This window comes from Protomyctophum bolini (genome assembly GCF_963924005.1).
Source record: "Protomyctophum bolini genome assembly, chromosome: 6".
NCBI lineage: Eukaryota > Metazoa > Chordata > Actinopteri > Myctophiformes > Myctophidae > Protomyctophum > Protomyctophum bolini.
In genome coordinates, this window is record NC_137867.1 from 8682776 (window position 1) to 8702484 (window position 19709).

At 44.2% G+C, this 19709-nt stretch overlaps 1 protein-coding gene across 4 annotated transcripts in view; it reads right to left on the bottom strand.

Annotated features, from left to right (window-relative positions):
- Positions 1–18826, bottom strand: part of fhip2b (FHF complex subunit HOOK interacting protein 2B) — a 35489-nt gene extending 16663 nt beyond the window's left edge. For 3 of the 4 annotated variants that reach the window (XR_013964193.1, XR_013964195.1, XM_080765401.1), the window contains exons 1-16: positions 18627–18826; positions 17359–17437; positions 15649–15734; positions 15448–15501; positions 12958–13044; positions 10822–10926; positions 9805–9924; positions 7849–8022; positions 6940–7139; positions 5513–5630; positions 5022–5098; positions 4335–4611; positions 3071–3225; positions 1558–1677; positions 1091–1181; positions 593–754 (exon numbers count right to left, since the gene is read on the bottom strand). Coding sequence is in view for 1 of the 4 variants with exons in the window: in XM_080765401.1 (XP_080621527.1) it covers positions 593–754; positions 1091–1181; positions 1558–1677; positions 3071–3225; positions 4335–4611; positions 5022–5098; positions 5513–5630; positions 6940–7139; positions 7849–8022; positions 9805–9924; positions 10822–10926; positions 12958–13044; positions 15448–15501; positions 15649–15734; positions 17359–17437; positions 18627–18677 (1956 nt within the window). In the remaining 3 variants the exon portion in view is untranslated. The remainder of the gene's footprint in view (positions 1–592; positions 755–1090; positions 1182–1557; positions 1678–3070; positions 3226–4334; positions 4612–5021; positions 5099–5512; positions 5631–6939; positions 7140–7848; positions 8023–9804; positions 9925–10821; positions 10927–12957; positions 13045–15447; positions 15502–15648; positions 15735–17358; positions 17438–18626) is intronic. The other variant, XR_013964194.1, reaches the window with a different exon arrangement.
- Positions 18827–19709: the final 883 nt, after the last annotated feature.

Sequence of the window (19709 nt, forward strand, 5' to 3'; positions counted from 1 at the left end):
CATCGACGGAAACAAAAGCAGACGCCGGTGCGGTGGAAACTCGAGCTACCTCAACCCATTTTGACCCGAGATAGATCAGATTCTAAACATGTCTTCTACATCCTGACAGTTTTCCATTCTGACCTGAGATCAGAGATCAAAAAAATGTCTTCTATGTCAGTCGCTCTTCGATCCCCCCCCCCCCCCCCCCCCCCCCCCCCCCATTGGAGATAGACAAAAGATCAGGCTAGCAATAATTACAAGGTAGAAACTACTTCAGCAGATAAAAGGTCATTACACACTGGCGAATTGGCGACGCGATATATTTGTGCGAATAATTCGCATTTAAAAAAAACAAAACAATTCAAGTCCATGGAAGCTTCCACATCGGTGGCGAATGTGCGAAAATGCGACCGTTTTCGCTCTTTATTTGTTCGCTCTGGTGTCGTATTTTGCAGAGATTCGCAGGCGAACTGCAACATTTCGCATTTTCAGATCGCTTATTCGCCAGTGTGCAATGACCTTAAAAACGGAAAAAATAAAGGGGGGCCGTTTGCACGAAGAAAGCAGCACAGACAGACTCAATGACAAGACAGGCGTCCCTATACTGCACCTGTTCGAGGAGGCGTGCCAGGCGGTCTAGCAGCACCTTGAGGAAGTGTCCTTCATAGAAGGACGTGTCCTCGCCTGAGGAAGAGGAGGATGAGGAGGAGGAGGAGAGAGGTAGGCTCTTCTGCCACCCCCACGACTCTGACACGGTCGAACATTCCTGGAACTAATAGCAAAGAGGATGACAATCAACCGCCGGCTTCTGTTTCGTTGAATAAATATCAGCGTGTCAGAGAACAGCGCCATCTCGTCTAAAAACACCAGAGAGAGTCCCCCACTGGAGAACTGGATCTAGATCGAAAAAATCCTATGCTGATCCGTTTCCCCGGCGAGAACTCCAGAACGATATCCCCCCAAATGGATTTTTTGTTTTTGTAAGATATAACGAACAAGCCTGGCAAGGGAAGAACATGGCGAAATAAATCTGGCAGTCAATGAGTTTTAAGTACATTACTTACAGTAGAGTAAATGTAGACAGACAGACAGACAGACAGATAGTTACCATTCTATGTGCGTCATGTATGTATGTGTCATACGCTGCTCCCTGAACCAAACACGCCGACTTCACCTCCACAGGAACCAGACAGAGGAAGCTGCGCGCGCACACGCACGCACACGCACACACACACGCACACACACACACACACACACACACACACACACACACACACACACACACACACACACACACACACACACACACACACACACACACACACACACACACACACACACACACACACACACACAATTAGGTTAAAGATTGAGCTCTGATTGTCACTTAGTTAGAAGTAAGAGTAATTCATCACTTGAACTCCCTACATCCTTATTCTGTTGGGAACATTTATAGCCAAAAACAGTTGATCTACAAGCTCACAACGTGTCACGTTAAAATTGTTTTTTCTTTTCTTTTGTGTGTGTGTGTGTGTGGGGGGGGGGGTGTACAGAGCCAGTTCAGGGGCCACGCACCTGTTGACGATGTCGGCGGCCTGGGTGTGACCTTCGGCCTGCTGGGTTTGACCTTCAGGAGGAGCAGGGAGGAAAGAGTCGTCCGAGAAGAATGGATCTTCATCTAGGAAACTAGAGAGCCTGAGAGAGAGAGAGAGAGAGAGAGAGAGAGAGAGAGAGAGAGAGAGAGAGAGAGAGAGAGAGAGAGAGGCGGGGGGAATGGGAGACAGAGAGAGTGAGAGACAGAGAGAGCATTATGTAATGCTTTATCTATTGAAAAATAGCAGATCTACAAGCTCATAGCTCATACCGAGTGCCGTGCTACGAGCTTATAGGTCTGCTATTTATTTATTTTTAATCGTGAAAATCTTTGAATATATATTCTTTCAGAGCGAATGTTTTTAACTCAAATCTTTGCTTCTGGGGGAAGTCCCTGGAACAACATATTTTCAGATGGGGGTCGGCGGCCAATTACATATAATCTTTGGGGTCCTTGACGTGAAATAACGAGAAGCACTGATACAGAAACATGAGGTTTTTCAGAAAATTGTCATGATGATTTAGAAGAATCTTTTTTTTATTTCGACGTCAGGCCCAAATGATCACTGAACATAGAATATACTACAAACAAACATAATAATGTTTGTTATAAAATATATAATATAATATATAAAATATATATAATGTAGGATTTGTTTGCATATACGGTAGTTTGTACTGTATGTTTTGGATAATTTGCAATTATTTGTGAAAGACAAAGTTGTATGTAGAGCTCGTCAGAGCAGTAGGGGGCGCCATAACATAGACAGAATGAACAGACACAATTATTGACAACCAAGCGGTCAAGCATTTTGTTTTAAAATACAATATTAATATTGATCTTTTGTCTTAGTTGGTATGGTTGACTTGGGGGGAATTTAACATTTGAATGAACCTGCGAACTGCAACAGCTGACTAAAAATGCTTGATATTTGAGGGTCTCCACTATGTGAACCATCATCACATTCAGTAGGCCCAACTAATACAGTAGGATGTACTATTTACAACACCTGACCTTGGAAGCCTTACGGATTTGAAAAAATAAAAAATAAATCTACTTTTTTTAAACGGTTAGAAAAGAAAAATCCAAAACTATTATAAGCCTGTGAGTCACCATCCCTGACTCGCAACGCTCGTGGTCCAATCATATTGTCTTATATAAAGTGTTTTAACCACTTTCAACCTGGCATTCTAACATGGGGCTAAATACGTCTTTATTTACTTTCTTTTTATAGCGATGTCTTTTATTATTATTTACTATAGTCCTACTAGACCCCAAGAAATTATATTTGACAACAAAAGATCACGGGATCTACGGAATGTGTGAAACTGACATATTGAGCCTATATGACACACAGCTAAAATCCCTAAAACAAAAGAAAGCAGCAAATGAAAAGAAATGAACACTCATCTTTTACTTTCTCTAATAACAACCTAAAAACATGAACCTTGGTTGAAAAAAAAACTAAAGTTGTCCTTTAAGTTGTAAACTCACTCATTGTCCTCGGCAGAGTGGCTCTCCTCGGCTGCAGCAGGGGGCGCTGTGATGTACCTGCGCTGCTCCAGGTTCCTCAGGAGCAGGTTCATCAGAATGTCCCTGTGAGGCTTCAGTAGCAGCTCCTCAAACACACCCAGAGTCACCATGCTGATCTACAGACAGACAGACAGACAGACAGGACACAGTCAGTAACAGATAGATGTGTTAAACACATATAACTCGAGGCAGTGTGTCCAGCAGGTGTCAGTGTAGGCTAGTATTATTCAAATATTTCAACTTTTGTCGTTTTTTTGTGCAGTCTCACGGAAGCAGCAAGCGGTAAAAAGCCACATCCAGCATATCCCACAATGCTGAACCTGTTTTTAGCCTTAGCTGTCAAGATTCCTGGTGGACACAGCGACCCACAATCATTCACATCATGTCGTGAAGAACATTAACGTAACTCTAATATGAACTCAAATACGATGTAACATTAACAGACAGACAGACAGACAGACAGACATTGTTCAAACCAAAACATGCAAATAAGGCAGGGCGCCTCATGTCTCTTGTGCAAGTGGGGCCGTGCAGGTGACAGATATTACTCAGTAGCAGATATGAGTGAATATAAATGTGCGGGAATGGAAGGAGTCATATATGATATTTCGGTTATGCATAATGCGATAGTGCTAGTGTGACATGGCTCAAAGTTATCAATCACCGATTCTTGCCTTCTAAAATCAGCTGTTCTCACACTTTCGAGATGTTTCGAGATTTGTGAAAATGTGCAGAAAGTGTAGAAATCTAGGGAGAACTGCTGCTTTAGAAGGCATCTTTGTATAGCAATACATTTTTGAAACAAATGTTTCGAAAACAGCAGATGTTCAATTGCGTATCTGCCATTTTCTTTTAAAATAGCCAAACAATCTATAATTCTAAAGCGACGCAACGCTTCCCCGCGCTTTGAACGAGCCAACCCGCCAGCCATTGATCAACGTGCGCGCATAACCCATTCTGACCGGGCACACATTTTGGTGTTAGCATCATGTTATGCTTTAGCTATTGAAAAATAGCAGATCTACAAGCTCATAGCGCGCCACCGAGTGGCGCGCTACGAGCTTGTAGGTCTGCTATTTTTTGAAAAATCAAAGAACGACTGACATTTTTTTAATCTGATCTCAGGTCAGAATGGGTTAATCAGACCAGGGTGTGTGTCCAGTGGAAACCTCGTATGAATCTGATCTCAGGTCAGAATGGGATAAGCAAGGACGTATATATATACCTCGTCGGAGATGTGGTCACAGTTCTGTACGACGTGGTATCGGAGGCAGTGTGTGTGAACGTCGCCGCCTCCGGCTTCCTCTGGCTGCGCGGCGTGACGCGACGTTCCCCGGCGCAGGAGGAGGGAGTGCGCGTGCGCGTCGCCGGGCGCCTCCGGCTCATGCGCGCGCGGCGCTCCCAGCAGGAACAGGACCAGCTGGTCCAGCAAGACGGGGGACTGTACCTGGCGGAGGACGCAACGCAACAGCACGGTGCTGACCAGCACGCGCTGCTCACACCTGGAACCGCACGCACGCACGCACACACACACACACACACACACACACTTAGACCTGAGGCCGATTCTACAAAATGTCTTCTAAATCCTGATAGTTTTCTCAAAAACCCTGTCAGCGGTGCTCAACCTTTTTTCATGTCAGGGGACCCCCATAATGATCTGTATTTGGCCGCCAACCCCCCCCCCCCCCCCCTCCCCCCCCCCCATCTGAAAATATGTCGTTCCAGTGAACATTTCCATGTCAGCCTACCACTCCATGAAGAATATAAAACAAAAGGCGAAAAAGCCACATGGAAAAAAAGAAAGCCTCAGTGGGCCTGGGCCCCGCCCCCGTTATGCATGAAATGATACAGTTGTGTGACCCGACACAGACGCGGCTCAAGGTTATTCATCAGCGCCTTCATTTCTTACATGTGAGTCAGATGAGACGCGAGGACACCCGCAAGCCAATACTGATGGATCGCCTCGGCTAGCTTCACCGCTAACACCTGCACACACACACACACACACACACACACACACACACACACACACACAGTCAGTGCTGGTGGTACAGTGTATAGAGCACCGAAGTATGACGTAATTTAGACATCCTACCTGGGGTGAAAATGTCTTCTACACCCCGACAGTTTTCCTGAAAAAGCTATGTTTCTACGTCAGTCGATTTTTCAAAAATAGCAGACCTACAAGCTCGTAGCGCGCCACTCGGTGGCGCGCTACGAGCTTGTAGATCTGCTATTTTTCAATAGCTAAAGCATAACATAATGGTAACACCAAAAGGGGTTCCCGCCCTGAATGGGTGACGTTAGTCTCCATAGAGAAAAACGTCCGTGACCAAGGGGATAAACCAGGACTTTAGGTACTTCGGTAATACTGTAGTAACACTAGCATTGTTCATGTACCTGTGGAGCTTCCTTCATCAGATGATCCAGGAAGTCCAACCAGGAGAAGAAGCGGGTCATGTGATCACTACCAGGAAACACCAGACACTCTTCTGGACACGACTGGGAGAACTGGGAACTGAGAGACACCTCACCACTGTCAGAATGTCACAGGTCTGGACAGAACTGAGAGACACCTCACCAGTGTCAGAATGTCACAGGTCTGGACAGAACTGAGAGACACCTCACCACTGTCAGAATGTCACAGGTCTGAACAGAACTGAGAGACACCTCACCACTGTCAGAATGTCACAGGTCTGAACAGAACTGAGACACCTCACCACTGTCAGAATGTCACAGGTCTGGACAGAACTGAGAGACACCTCACCACTGTCAGAATGTCACAGGTCTGAACAGAACTGAGAGACACCTCACCACTGTCAGAATGTCACAGGTCTGAACAGAACTGAGAGACACCTCACCACTGTCAGAATGTCACAGGTCTGGACAGAACTGAGAGACACCTCACCACTGTCAGAATGTCACAGGTCTGAACAGAACTGAGAGACACCTCACCACTGTCAGAATGTCACAGGTCTGAACAGAACTGAGAGACACCTCACCACTGTCAGAATGTCACAGGTCTGAACAGAACTGAGAGACACCTCACCACTGTCAGAATGTCACAGGTCTGAACAGAACTGAGAGACACCTCACCAGTGTCAGAATGTCACAGGTCTGGACAGAACTGAGAGACACCTCACCACTGTCAGAATGTCACAGGTCTGAACAGAACTGAGAGACACCTCACCACTGTCAGAATGTCACAGGTCTGAACAGAACTGAGAGACAACTCACCACTGTCAGAATGTCACAGGTCTGGACAGAACTGAGAGACACCTCACCACTGTCAGAATGTCACAGGTCTGGACAGAACTGAGAGACACCTCACCACTGTCAGAATGTCACAGGTCTGGACAGAACTGAGAGACACCTCACCACTGTCAGAATGTCACAGGTCTGAACAGAACTGAGACACCTCACCACTGTCAGAATGTCACAGGTCTGGACAGAACTGAGAGACACCTCACCACTGTCAGAATGTCACAGGTCCGCCGGAACGGAAGAATACTGCGTGTGACTGTGTGTGTGTGTGTGTGTGTGTGTGTGTGTGTGGCAGAGGTGGGACAAAGTTGCTGTTTTGCAAGTACAAATAATTCTCAAGTTTCTCGAGTCCCAAGTCAAGTCCCAGGTTTGTGGGAAGTACAAAGTAAGGTCCAAGTTATCAACCTTTTGTTCGAGTGAGTCCCAAACACAGTCCTAGGTTTGTTGGAAGGTATCAAGTGACTCGAAAAGACTCAAAATCAAGAGAGAGAGGGCTCAAGTCGAGTCTCGACGACTCAGTCATCGGTGTCGAGTTTCGTGTGTGTGTGCACTGTGCATGTTACCTCCAGTGTGCGTGAGGCCAGTTGTGCAGGTTGAGGACATCCAGGGTGTCCAGCGGCAGCAGGGAGTAGAGCCGACAGAGTCTCCCAGCCAGGAGAGCCGTCATCTGGGTGCGATGAGCCAGCGTCTCCCCTGAGCCCTCGGCCTGGAGGCTGGCCAGCAGCAACAGGCTCTCATAGGCTTTCAGACACACGCGACCATTCTGACACAACGGAACACAGCGCGGGAATAATCACAACATGACATACTGTATCATCATGATATATGCTCGCTTTGCCTAAGAAAATGGCAACTAAAACATACGGGGAAGCAGCTTTTTGCTTCTACGGGCCGACGGCATGGAACAAGCTCCCACTGTACCTTCGACAGGCAGCCTCTGTAGACATTTTTAAAGCACAGCTCAAGACCCACTTCTACACCCTTGCTTTTAATTTATATATTTTTTTTATCTTTGTTATTCATCTCCTCACTGTATTGCATTACTGCTCGAGTCTTGTTTTTTAATGTTTATGCCTTGCTTTTATTTTCTCCATTGCTCTGTAAAGCACTTTGAGCTGCATTTCATGTCATGAAAGGTGCTATACAAATAAAGTTTTATTATTATTATTATTAACATTACATAAACCTGCCATATCATGACATGATAACTCCTCACAAAAAGTTCAGAAACTTTGGTCCATTATTTCTCCCCTTCAATAATAGCAATTGGCATGGATTTGACCACATGTTTAGCATTGATTACTAAACGTGTAGGTAGCGCTACCCAAATATCTGCCCCCAATACAGTGTGCTCCTGTGGTTGGTAATCGCTCTAGTTTTGAACTGCATGCATGACATCAGGGGTCATCGATTGTTGGCGAGATTAACATTGTTAAATACAATCAGTTAGGAGTACTTTGCAGTCCAGTCACCTGGCTTCCAGTGAGTTGGACCAAGGCTTGGAGGAGACCGGAGCAGCCTGGGGGCGGGGCACAGCTGGAGGAGACGCAGCAATCTGATTGGGCAGGACTGGACGGGGGGGAGACAGGGTTTTCCGATTGGCCGGAGGCTTCCGTGCCTGCCGGCGGCATCGACTTATCTAGAATCTGAGAAAGAAATGCCGTACAAGAGGCGGGTGAAAATGTTTACCACTGAGCTAATAGAGCCTGCCCGCTTGCTCTGGGGATCATTTTTTTAATTTGTGTCAAAACCAGAGACAGGGTTGGCAAAAGGTCGTGTCCAGTGTTCATTTTGTTGACCAAAAGACCAAAAGACTAAGACAAAGACTAGATTAAGACAATGTCAGAGGACTAAAACAAAATGGCGTGTCTCTGCCAAATTGACACAAACCACACCGAAGGGGTCGGGTCGGGACTAAACGTGTCTTAAGGTAGACCACACCAATGTAACTCATTGAGTTGCAATGAGTTGCATTGGTGTGGTCTACCTTAAAAAAAAAAACGTTTTGTCCCGACGCGACCATTTGGTGTGGTTTGGGCTTAAGACTAATATACCTGAATGGATTAACACTGGTCGTGTCCAACCTAGACACAAATATCTAGTTAAGAACAAGGAGACCAAATTGTATTGTTTGTATAAGTAACATCGTATCAACATAGTACTCTACCATACAGATTGAATAAGTCATATTGTAATAACACACTCTACCATACAGATTGAATAAGTCATATTGTAATAACACACTCTACCATACAGATTGAATAAGTCATATTGTAATAACACACTCTACCATACAGATTGGACAACATTTTTTTTATTTCATTGCGACCGAAGGTCACGGTTAACTATGGAATTGTGCGGGGGTTTTTTTGTTGTCCGTCACGTCAGTCACTCAAAATCCCCATACATGGGGAAAGCCCTCCATGTATTGTGCCCGGATCTCGTGACATCACTATGACATCATCAGGGACGATAGTAAATCATAGTAAATGCGACCTGCTGTCGCAATTAAGCCCAGGCATACACTGTGTAGATCCCTGATGTCATCAATATTAGTATATGGATATACTTATATGTCATATATATATATATATATGTCTGAAATTCCCCATCCATCCTTCCTCTTCGATGTCTCCCTTTTTGACCGATACCTGTCCATTTAACCCATTGTTATGCTTTAGCTATTGAAAAATAGCAAGATCTATACAAGCTCATAGTACGAGCTTGTATAGGTCTGCTATTTTTGAAAAATCTAAGTACGACTGACAATAGAAACATGGCTTTTCCAGAAAACTGTCAGGATGTAGAAGATTTTTTTTTTTTTTAAGAATCTGATTCCAGGTGAAAAACTCCAGACGGAGGCCTGCCCCAAAGTTATCTGCGCAGCCGCCGCCCCTCGGCAGCCGGGGGAAAACTAGAGGTCCGAAAATTATGGCCCGGCTCTACCTGTACACTCAAGCCACTGCCACCCCCCCCCCCCCCCCGCTGCCAACCCCTTAGATCTCCATATACGGAGCCGACCTGTTCAGACATTCCATAATGTTGATCTGACCTCATCAAACCCTGTATACACTCGAGACACGTCAGGAGTCTTACTGGTGCAGTACTACAACTATTACACGTAATAGAGCCCAAGCACAAGATTTGAGCAAAAAAGCACTCGTTTATCCCATTTTGGGGGCGGGAACCCGTTTTGGTGTTATAGCATCATGTTATGCTTTAGCTATTTAAAAATAGCAGATCTACAAGCTCGTAGCGCGCCACCGAGTGGCGCGCTACGAGCTTGTAGGTCTGCTATTTTTGAAAAAATCAAAGAACCACTGACACAGAAACATGGCTTTTTTTCAGAAAACTGTCAGGATGTAGAAGACATTTTTAGAATCTGACCTCAGGTCAGAATGGGTTATTTTTCCCACCACTCTCGTTACCTTTAGGATGTATTTGAGGACGTAAGGGTCTTGTTTGACCCGGGAGCAGACCACCAATAGGAACTGAGCTTCCTCCTTCTCATGCTTGGAGGCAGGTAGCCCACACAGGCCAATCAGCTTCTACAAATACAACCACAATGGTTGGTCAGGAAGACCCACCACTGTGTGTGTGTGTGTGTGTGTGTGTGTGTGTGTGTGTGTGTGTGTGTGTGTGTGTGTGTCTGTGTCTGTGTCTGTGTGTGTGTGTGTCTGTGTACGTGTGTAGGGTTGTCACAATTATTACATAATCGTCTAATTGCAATTGTAATCACAATCACAAAAAAATGGCTAGGTTTAGAGGCTACATTTGGAGTTATGAATTAAAGCAATAAGCCACGAGAGGTCTCAGGTTACCGGGTATTTTACAATGGCTGGGAGGCGTAGCCATTGTAAAATACCCGGTAAATACCTGGTTTCTAAAACGGTTACAAACATATAGCAATATTAACCCAATAAAACTATTAAATTCACAAAAGTAGCTGCGCTTTGCGCCCACCAGAGCGAGCCACATCACTTCCTTGTTTTGCTCCCGTCACGGCAAGTTGTGACGGGAGAATAGCGCTTGATGTCTTTACGGGGCTGCCTGGAGCCACACATTCACAGTCATATGAGCCGGGCGGTGCTTATAGACGCCCGCATGGCATGGGTTTGTAAAAGCAATCAAGCGCTCCCCTTCCCCAGTACATCTACAGAGCTGCGGAATGATATAAAGTGATTGAAGGTGTGGGTTATCGGTGAAATTTACAACGGTCACGTGACGGTAACCAGCCAATCAGAATCAAGTATTGGGACATCTGATCTACACTTAAGTGACAAGCTCACATCGCGTCACACTTTTGGCCTTTAGGTTTAGGATAAACTAAATGAAAAGTAACATGGTATTCATAAAATTGCCAGTCTAACATGCTAGCAAGTGCATGCGTGCGTATGTGTGCATGACGTATGTGTGTGTGTGTGTGTGTGTGTGTGTGTGTGTACCTGGACAGGTCTATGTATGTTAATGAGGTGAAGCAGAGGTTTCTGGATCTGAGCCAACAGCCTGGAGAAGAACAGGAGAACCTGCTGATTCATACCTGGAGGATACTGGAGAGGGGAGGGGAGGAAAGGAGAGGAGAGGAGAGGAGAGGACAGGAGAGGAGAGGAGAGGAGAGGAGAGGAGAGGAGAGGAGAGGAGAGGAGAGGAGAGGAGAGGAGAGGAGAGGAGAGGAGAGGAGAGGAGAGGAGAGGAGAGGAGAGGAGAGGAGAGGAGAGGAGAGGAGAGGAGAGGTCAAAATCAGTACAGTCATATATACAGTATGACATAATATGACATTGTGCAAGCTGGGCAAGACCCACCTACGTCTATCGGTGGAAGCATACCGGGATTTTGGCCGATGTACCACGCTTGAACAAATCGGTTTACATTCTCCGTGAATGAGTGCTGCGATTGGTCGAAAAAGATCGTATCCATGGGAAATACATCTGACGGATGTTCCGTCAGATCGGACTTTTAGCGCCAAGGTTTTTGCTCGCTGTGTGTCAAAGGTTCTGTCGGAAGATCTGGCGGCGATAAAAGTGCTCACCGATGCCTTCTCGAGGGTTTCTGAATATCTAGCAGATTTAATATTTTACTCTCTCACCGACTGGACATCATATACAGTATGAACACACACACACACACACACACACACACACACACACCACACACCACACACACACACACACAGAATGATTTAACCCATTTTGAGAGGGAACCCCATTTGGCGGGTTACATACATTATGTTATAATTTAGCTATTGAAAAATAGCAGATCTACAAGCTCATAGCACGCTATGAACTTCTAGGTCTGCTATTTTTTTTTTAATCGTTAAAATGTGCCTCAAATCTTTCAGAATATTGTCATGATTTAGAAAAGAAATTAATAGAATTTAAATGATTTGCCCTGTGTATTCTGTGTGCGTGCGTGTGCAGAGAGAAAGAGAGAGAGAGAGAGAGAGAGAGAGAGCGGGAGAGAAAGAGAGAGAGAGAGAGAGAGAGAGAGAGAGAGGAGCATCCTGTCAAAATTAATTGAAATAAAAAACAAACGTAGCCTACTGTATGTATATGTACTGTATAGGGTCTGGATCACATCTTGGTTAACCCATTTTGACCTGAGATCAGATTCAAAAAATGTCTTCTACTGTACATCCTGACAGTTTTCAGAAAAAGCAAACGCTTCTATGTCAGTCGTTCTTCGATTTAAAAAAAGAATAGCAGACCACTCGGTGGCACGCTACACCAAAATGGGTTAACTCTTAACTCACACGCAGTGTGTGATCCCTAGTCGGCGATCAATCGTTTACTGTGAGAGCCACAAAGAGAGAATGATAAATACATAAAAAATACTCCTCTAGGTCAAGGCATTTTATGCTTGTTTGCGCCCGCGTGTTGCACTCTGAAAATAAAAGATCTACAAGTTCCACGGACGCACACCAGATTGTTAGGAGGAAGGGTTTTGTCGCTGTGTCAGGTGTATAAAACTCTGGTAGGTCCAGAACTGTTTTTCCAGGATAAAAAGATAAATAGCCTGTGTTCCATTGGATCCAATGCAGTAATTATTTAGTCACAAGCTCTTCTTTCAATTTAGCCTCATGTTTCTATATCAGTGGTTCTCAATATTTCATGTCAATGACCCCAAGAAATATATGTAATATGCCGCCGACCCCCATATGAAAATATGTTGTTCCAGGGACCTCACAGAAAGCAAAGATTTGAGTTAAAAACTGAAACTCTGAAAGAATATATATTCAAAGATTGCAGGCACATTTTCACAATTTTTCAAAAATAGCAGACCTACAAGATCATAGCGCGGCACTCGGTGCCGCGCTATGAGCTTGTAGATCTGCTATTTTTCCATAATACATAATCCTTTAAAACACCAAAAGGGGTTAATACCTTACAACCCACAGACAGACAGACAGAGTTGAAATATGGAGATACGGTTAAGGTTTCTGCCTGACAACCAGTTGAAAATTGAGGGAGCAACACATCCGTCTTGAGAGCGTAGACATGACCTAACGTGTGTGTGTGTGTGTGTGTGTGTGTGTGTGTGTGTGTGTGTGCGTGTGTGTGTGTGTGTGCGTGTGTGTGCGTTACCTGAGCCTTCCCCAGTGTGCACAGGGTCTCCAGCAGTTTGTGTTGTACCAGATATTCCATACAGACACCGGTCTCCTCCACTGCCTCCTGTACAGCAATCAAAAACACACACACACACACACACACACACACACACACAGTCAGACAAACACAGTCAGACAAACACAGTCAGACAAACACAGTCAGACAAACACTGGATCCGAGTTACAAAAATGGCAGATCTACAAGAAAATAGCCGATCCACAAGCTCACAACGCGTCGTATCTGTGACACGTCGTACACTTGTGGATCGGCTATATTCATCGGATCACACCGATGTGTGACAGAGCATGAATTATAGGCATTTATAGGGACGGGACGATAGCAGCAACTCATGGGGCTCCATTTTGGTCTCATCTTTCTAAAGCCACTATTTGGGGGATTTAGGAGTGGGGGAAAGGGTGTTCCCCCACTAAAGTTGGTATTTTGGTTACCTGTCTAAATCCCTTAAAGGGACACTTCACCCTTTTTGCAAAAACACATATGTTAATGACGTTTAGGAGCTTTAGAACACTTTCCTGGGGGTCTGTGTGCGTGTAATATGTGGTTTTAGATATTTTAGATTGTAGCAGTGAGCCTGTTGTCTCTGATGTCATGGACACTGGGCTCACTTCCTTCCTGGACTACATGTTGTCTCAGTAAGACAGCTCTCCCCCCTATCCACAAGGAGGAGCAGTGCACCAAAGAATTATGGGAATTGTAGTCCAGGAAGGTAGTGAGACCAGTGTCCATGACATCAGAGACAACAGGCTCACTGCTACAATCAAAAAAATCTAAAACCACATATTACACACATAAATACCCCCAGGAAAGTGATCTAAAGCTTCTAAACGTCATTAACATGAATTTTTTGTCCCTTTAAACACCTCCGTTTACCCGTTATATTATGCATATAGGTGTGGTTTGGGCGTTGCAATAATTAAACCAAATTTAACCAGTCCACGTGCATGGCATTGCCTTTGATCCCTTATCCGTTGCCCGTTAGTGCTATATTGCGCCATAGCCGCTTCTTTTTCTCCACACGCACAGAGCCAAGAACACTCGTCTTTTCAGTGAGTCACAACTCGCTCAAATTATTAAAATTCATGTAATTCATGTAAACTACGAAATTATAGGGCTTTCATTTGGTATATAGATTGAGACGTCAAATGTTTTATGTATTGGATTAACTGAAGATGTCAGTGAGGTATCACATTAAGGGAGTTAAAAAAATAAATGTGTGTTATTGGCAAATTTGCCAACTAACTATATTATGAGGATAAATATATATCTTAATGTTTAATGGTTTTTTTTCTTCTGGTAAATTTCCTTCCATTTCTCACCAATATGAATTCCTCCCTCGGGCCCACACACAAGGTTTCTGTAGGTTGTGTGTGTGCCCATATTGGCTCACCTGCCAGTGACGAGCCCCCACAGGGCGTTCGTCACCACTCCTCCCAATCAACACTCGCACCCTGATGACAGGTGCCGCCCGTTAGCCCGTTAGCAGGAGGTGCAGGGGACAAAATGTCACCCTTCCTGCCCGGGAACACGAGCCAATTGTGTTGGTCTGTAGAAGACCCGCTAGACTCCCGAGTGGTGGGCAGGCACTTTACCACTGCATGTTATAAAAGGAGAACTCTGGACTGGGCTTTTTCTTACGTTAAACATCTTAATTGCCCGGGGTTATTTAATCCATTACATTATAGCGCCCGAGTCGATTCATAAACACGGACCACTTTTTGACAGACGGACTGGATGTTGTTGTTGTGCGTAAGCAGCTAACAATAGGCCACTCCACTTTAACCCATTCTGAACGGGAACCCATTCTGGTGTTAGCATCATGTTATGCTTTACCTATTTGAAAATAGCAGATCTACAAGCTCATAGCGCGCCACCGAGTGGCGCGCTACGAGCTTGTAGGTCTGCTATTTTTGAAAAATCGAAGAACGACTGACATTTTTAGAATCTGATCTCAGGTCAGAATGGGTTAATCAGACCTAGTGTGTGTCCAGTGGAAACCTCGTATGAATCTGATCTCAGGTCAGAATGGGTTAAAGTCGATCGACAACAACGGGAGGTTGGCGACTGGATAGCGGAGGGCCGTCTAACACAGGGTGTTTTCTGCCTCCGTTTTTATTCTATTCACCGTTTTGTCAGAGAGAGACCTCGCACAATTTCCCCGTGCCGCTTTCATGTGCGTGTTTGTGTGTGCATGCACGTGTAGTTGTATCACTAAACTTGTGAGGACCAAATTGGCCTCACAGGTATGGTAGAGTTTGAGGACTAGACATTGTGAGAACCACTTTCCTGGTCCTCACAAGATAAATGGTTGGTTTAATCATGGGTTTATTTATGGTTACAAAACATATATTTGGGGAGTCAGGCTTACAATTAGGGAAGGACTCAGGTTGGGGTTAGGAGGATTAGACATTTACAGCTTAGGTTTAGGGGTCAAGGTTGGAGTTATACCTGATTTATACTTAGCTGCGTGCCAGTGTGAGCTTGTAGATCGGCTATATTCGGCTTTAGAGATTACAAATGGCAATAAGAAATATATGAATAGCATTCAGAAAATCTGCATCCTCACAGTCACAAGTACGTGCAGTGATACAGTGTAATAAGAATAGAAATGCAGTGTGTGTGTGTGTGTGTGTGTGTGTGTGTGTGTACCTGTTGTTTCTCCTCATACACAAGTATGTCCAACATCTGTCTGAGACGCCATGGAATGTCTGTCTGTTTGGCTGGCTGAGAGTCATCTACAGTACACGCACACACACACACACACACACACACACACACACACACACACACACACACACACACACACAATCCACACATGTATTGGCAACTTAAACCCTGTATTATACTTTGTTGTGCAAATTTGGACAGAGACTGACGAACACAGACAGACAGACAGACAGATAATTTACAATGTAGTTTAAGTTAGTTTTGTATTCATTCGATCATTGTTTGCGAACACCGTCATGTCGGTTCATTGTCATTGTTTATGTAAGATGTAAGTAAAAGCGCCCTGTAAGTCCATATGGTGTCATGCTTCCTTGGAAGCATGACACTATTTAAATAAAGAAAGGTCAATCAATCAAAATGTAGGCATTTATCAGACACTCTATAAGGGCCGATTCATACTCCTATTTTACCGCTGTTTCGGCGCTGTAGTGCCGAAATGATTTCGGCTCGTCAGCACCAAAGAGACGACTTTAGCACGAACCTCAAATGACGTCACATTGTAGGCTCAACCGACTTTTATTCGGCTCTAAAATAGGAGTGTGAATCGGCCCTAAGGCTTCACTCACACTGTCACAACAGAATGTTGTATAGCTGACGCATGAGACTTGTTGACTGTTGCAAGCTCGCAATTCATTTCCAATGGGAGTCACGTGGTTTGAAGAGAAATAAACGTGTTCTATGACGGGGAGGGGGGGGGGGGCAGTCGAAACGTGCACAGCCGAAAGCCATACAACAACAGCATCGAACAAAAATGGTGTGTCAAACCATGTGACCTCTATTGGAAATGCATCGGGGCGGCCATGACACACACAACTTGTTTACAATCAATCTGTTGTGACCGCGTGAGTCGCCCCTAACCAAGGTAAACACAATACACACTTTACACAGTATACATAGAATGCAGAGCGGGAGTGCGCCTCGGGAAACTATAGGATCACAGGTAAACCAAGAACCCATAGCATCACTTTATAACGCCAATGTAAAAGTATAAGGCTATGGGACTTTCCGTTTTACATCTCAAATCGAAATCTGAGCAGCCTCTCCTCTTTGGCGTAAATAAAAAATAAAGTTTTTGCTACTCACCAAAACAAAGGCGGGTTTTGGTGTGCCTATACTTTCCTTAGTGGACTCTGAGCCCCCCACCACACGTATAAACGGTACATTTTGGCCAGAAAGGGATTTTTTTTCCACCGGAGGAAAAATATTCTCTATGAGGCAGTTCTCTGGGCAATATCGGTAGAGGGCGCAGCGGAGTAACTAAAAGTATTTTTTTCCCGGTGGAAACAAAATCCCCTTTTGGCCAAAAAGTACCGTTTATACGTGTGGTGGGGGGCTCAGAGTGTGTCCACTAAGGAAAGTAGGCTTTCTAATGACACCACCCGCCTTTGTTTTGGTGACGCGCTACGAGCTTGTAGGTCTGCTATTTTTTGAAAAATCGAAGAACCACTGACATATAGAAACATAGCTTTTTCAGAAAACTGTCAGGATGTAGAAGACATTTTTAGAATCTGATCTCAGGTCAGAATGGGTTAAAGTAAGACTGCATGGTTGTTAAGGCTAGATCAGAAGTGCTACAGTGGAGTCTGAAGAGGTAAGTCTTCAGACAGACAGACAGACACACAGACGTCTCACCATTATTCTGAAGGTAGTAGCTGGTGATTCCTTTCCAGTGTTCAACAAATGATTGCAGCAAGTCGACTGAGGGCTCCCTCTGAACACGCAAGCACACGCACACACGCACACACACACACACACACACACACACACACACACACACACACACACACACTCTTCATTCTGCTGCAGTATGTAATTTTACATTCAACATTCCATTCAATTGACAACTTAACATCCTATAATGCCAGCAAGGATGGGTGGCATAGAGAGAGAGACAGAGAGAGAGAGAGAGACAATGTGCAAACACAGCAGCAAGATGTGTGAGCCATTGTGACAACAGGAGAAGGATGTCCAATGGAATATACTGTAATATGATCAGATGTGTATGCCAGCACTGTCTGCACTAATTGATCTCATTCTTACAGCAAAAGCACCAGTCCTGTGGTTTTGTAAGATAGTTTGCAATGTCACACTGCTCTGTTTGACACATTCCTTCATTCCATTGTGATTGTACATAGATTACTTTTGTTTTGACTGTTGTTCCAGTTTGGGCTACAGGCAACGTAAAAGCATATTTAATCATGGCAAAAAAGCCCCCAATTTAAATTTAATTGAATTGAATTTAATTGAGAGAGAGAGAGAGAGAGAGAGAGAGAGAGAGAGAGAGAGAAAGAGAAAGAGAGAGAGATATGGGGCTGGGGGGGTCTAGGAATGCAGTGATAAATGCCTCGGGGTTTCCACGTGAACTGAATAAGTCGACTGTAACTAAACTATATCTCCTATCTTAACTCTAGTTATCTGATCTCATTCTCAACACCGCAGTAAGCATAAGTTGTCCATAACCAACCATACATTGTATTATTGACCTTTACTCAAGTCTACTCTAACTAAACACTTTATCTCCAGTTGTCGTTTGTGTGGAATTCCCTTCCGTCGTGATGATCATATCTATAGTCCCCATATTGTGTAACCTTGCATGTATATTGTACAGTTGTACAAGTTACCTAACCTTACAGTTTGATGATTATGTATTAATCCGCTACTATATGTGTCTTTGTAAATGTATGCAGACATGTTAACAGTGAAATGTGATTATTTACATTGTTTATAGGCCTACTCGGTCGGTGTGTCGCTTGATTGCCGACTCAAAAAGCGACACATATTAGCAACGCAAAGCAACAACTCAACCCGTCTATAGTTGACTCCTTTTACAACTCTTCAACACAACAAACAAGAACAGAACAGAACAAAACAAAACAGAAACATGTCGACGTGTCACTCACCGTCTCCAACGCCTGCTGGAACAATGTGCTCAGTTTGTTGAGCATGTCCATGTCAGTACACTTCAAAACAACAGCAACTATGTGATTATTAAATCATGATCATTATTATCATAACAATCTGCCTCACGCAACTCCGACATGTTTGTTTACAGGCACAGAAACTGGCACACGGAACCAAACACCAGCCCAGGCAGCTCAGCTGATACTTTCTCTAATCCCATAGCCCGGAGGGACGGCGGCACTGCGATTGGCTGGTTGGGTGTCATGGAGACAGTCAGATGGCTCTCTTTTTTCTTTTTTTCAAAGTTCATAATTATGCATCAAAAACTGATCAAAAACTACTACGACTTAATAATAATAATAATATGCTTTATTTATATAGCACCTTTCATACAGGGTTGCAGTTCAAAGTCCTTTACAGGCAGGATATACAGTACATTTAAGATATTTGTTAAGAGAAAAAAATATATAGAATAATAATAAAATACATGATGGGAGGCCTCAATAAAGTGCTACGGCAGGGTGGAGAAGGCTAATCTGAAGAGGTGTGTTTTTAGTTTGTGTTTGAATATGTTGGTGGAGTTGGCCTCTCTGAATTTCCTGAGGAATTGTATTCCATAATTTTGGTGCATAAAACGAGAATGCTGCCTCTCCTATTTTCTTTCGTGGTTTATTTTTTTCTTTTGTGTTTAGTAAACCTGCTGTTGAGGATCTTAGTGTTCTATAGCTCTCAATGGTCTCGCACCTTCCTACCTACATGACTGCTTGCCTAAATATGTCCCAAACCGCCCCCTAAGGTCTTCCACTGCTGGCCTGCTCGCTTTGCCAAAAAAAATGGCAACTAAAAAATACGGGGAAGCAGCTTTTTGCTTCTACGGGCCGTCGGCATGGAACAAGCTCCCACTGTATACCTTCGTCAGGCAGCCTCTGTAGACATTTTTAAAGCTCAGCTCAAGACCCACTTCTACAACATTGCTTTTAATTGATCTTTTATTTTTATTTATTTTTTGTTATTCATGTCCTCACTGTATTGCATTACTGCTCGTTTTTGAATGTCGTTGCCTTGCTTTTCTTTTATTCTCC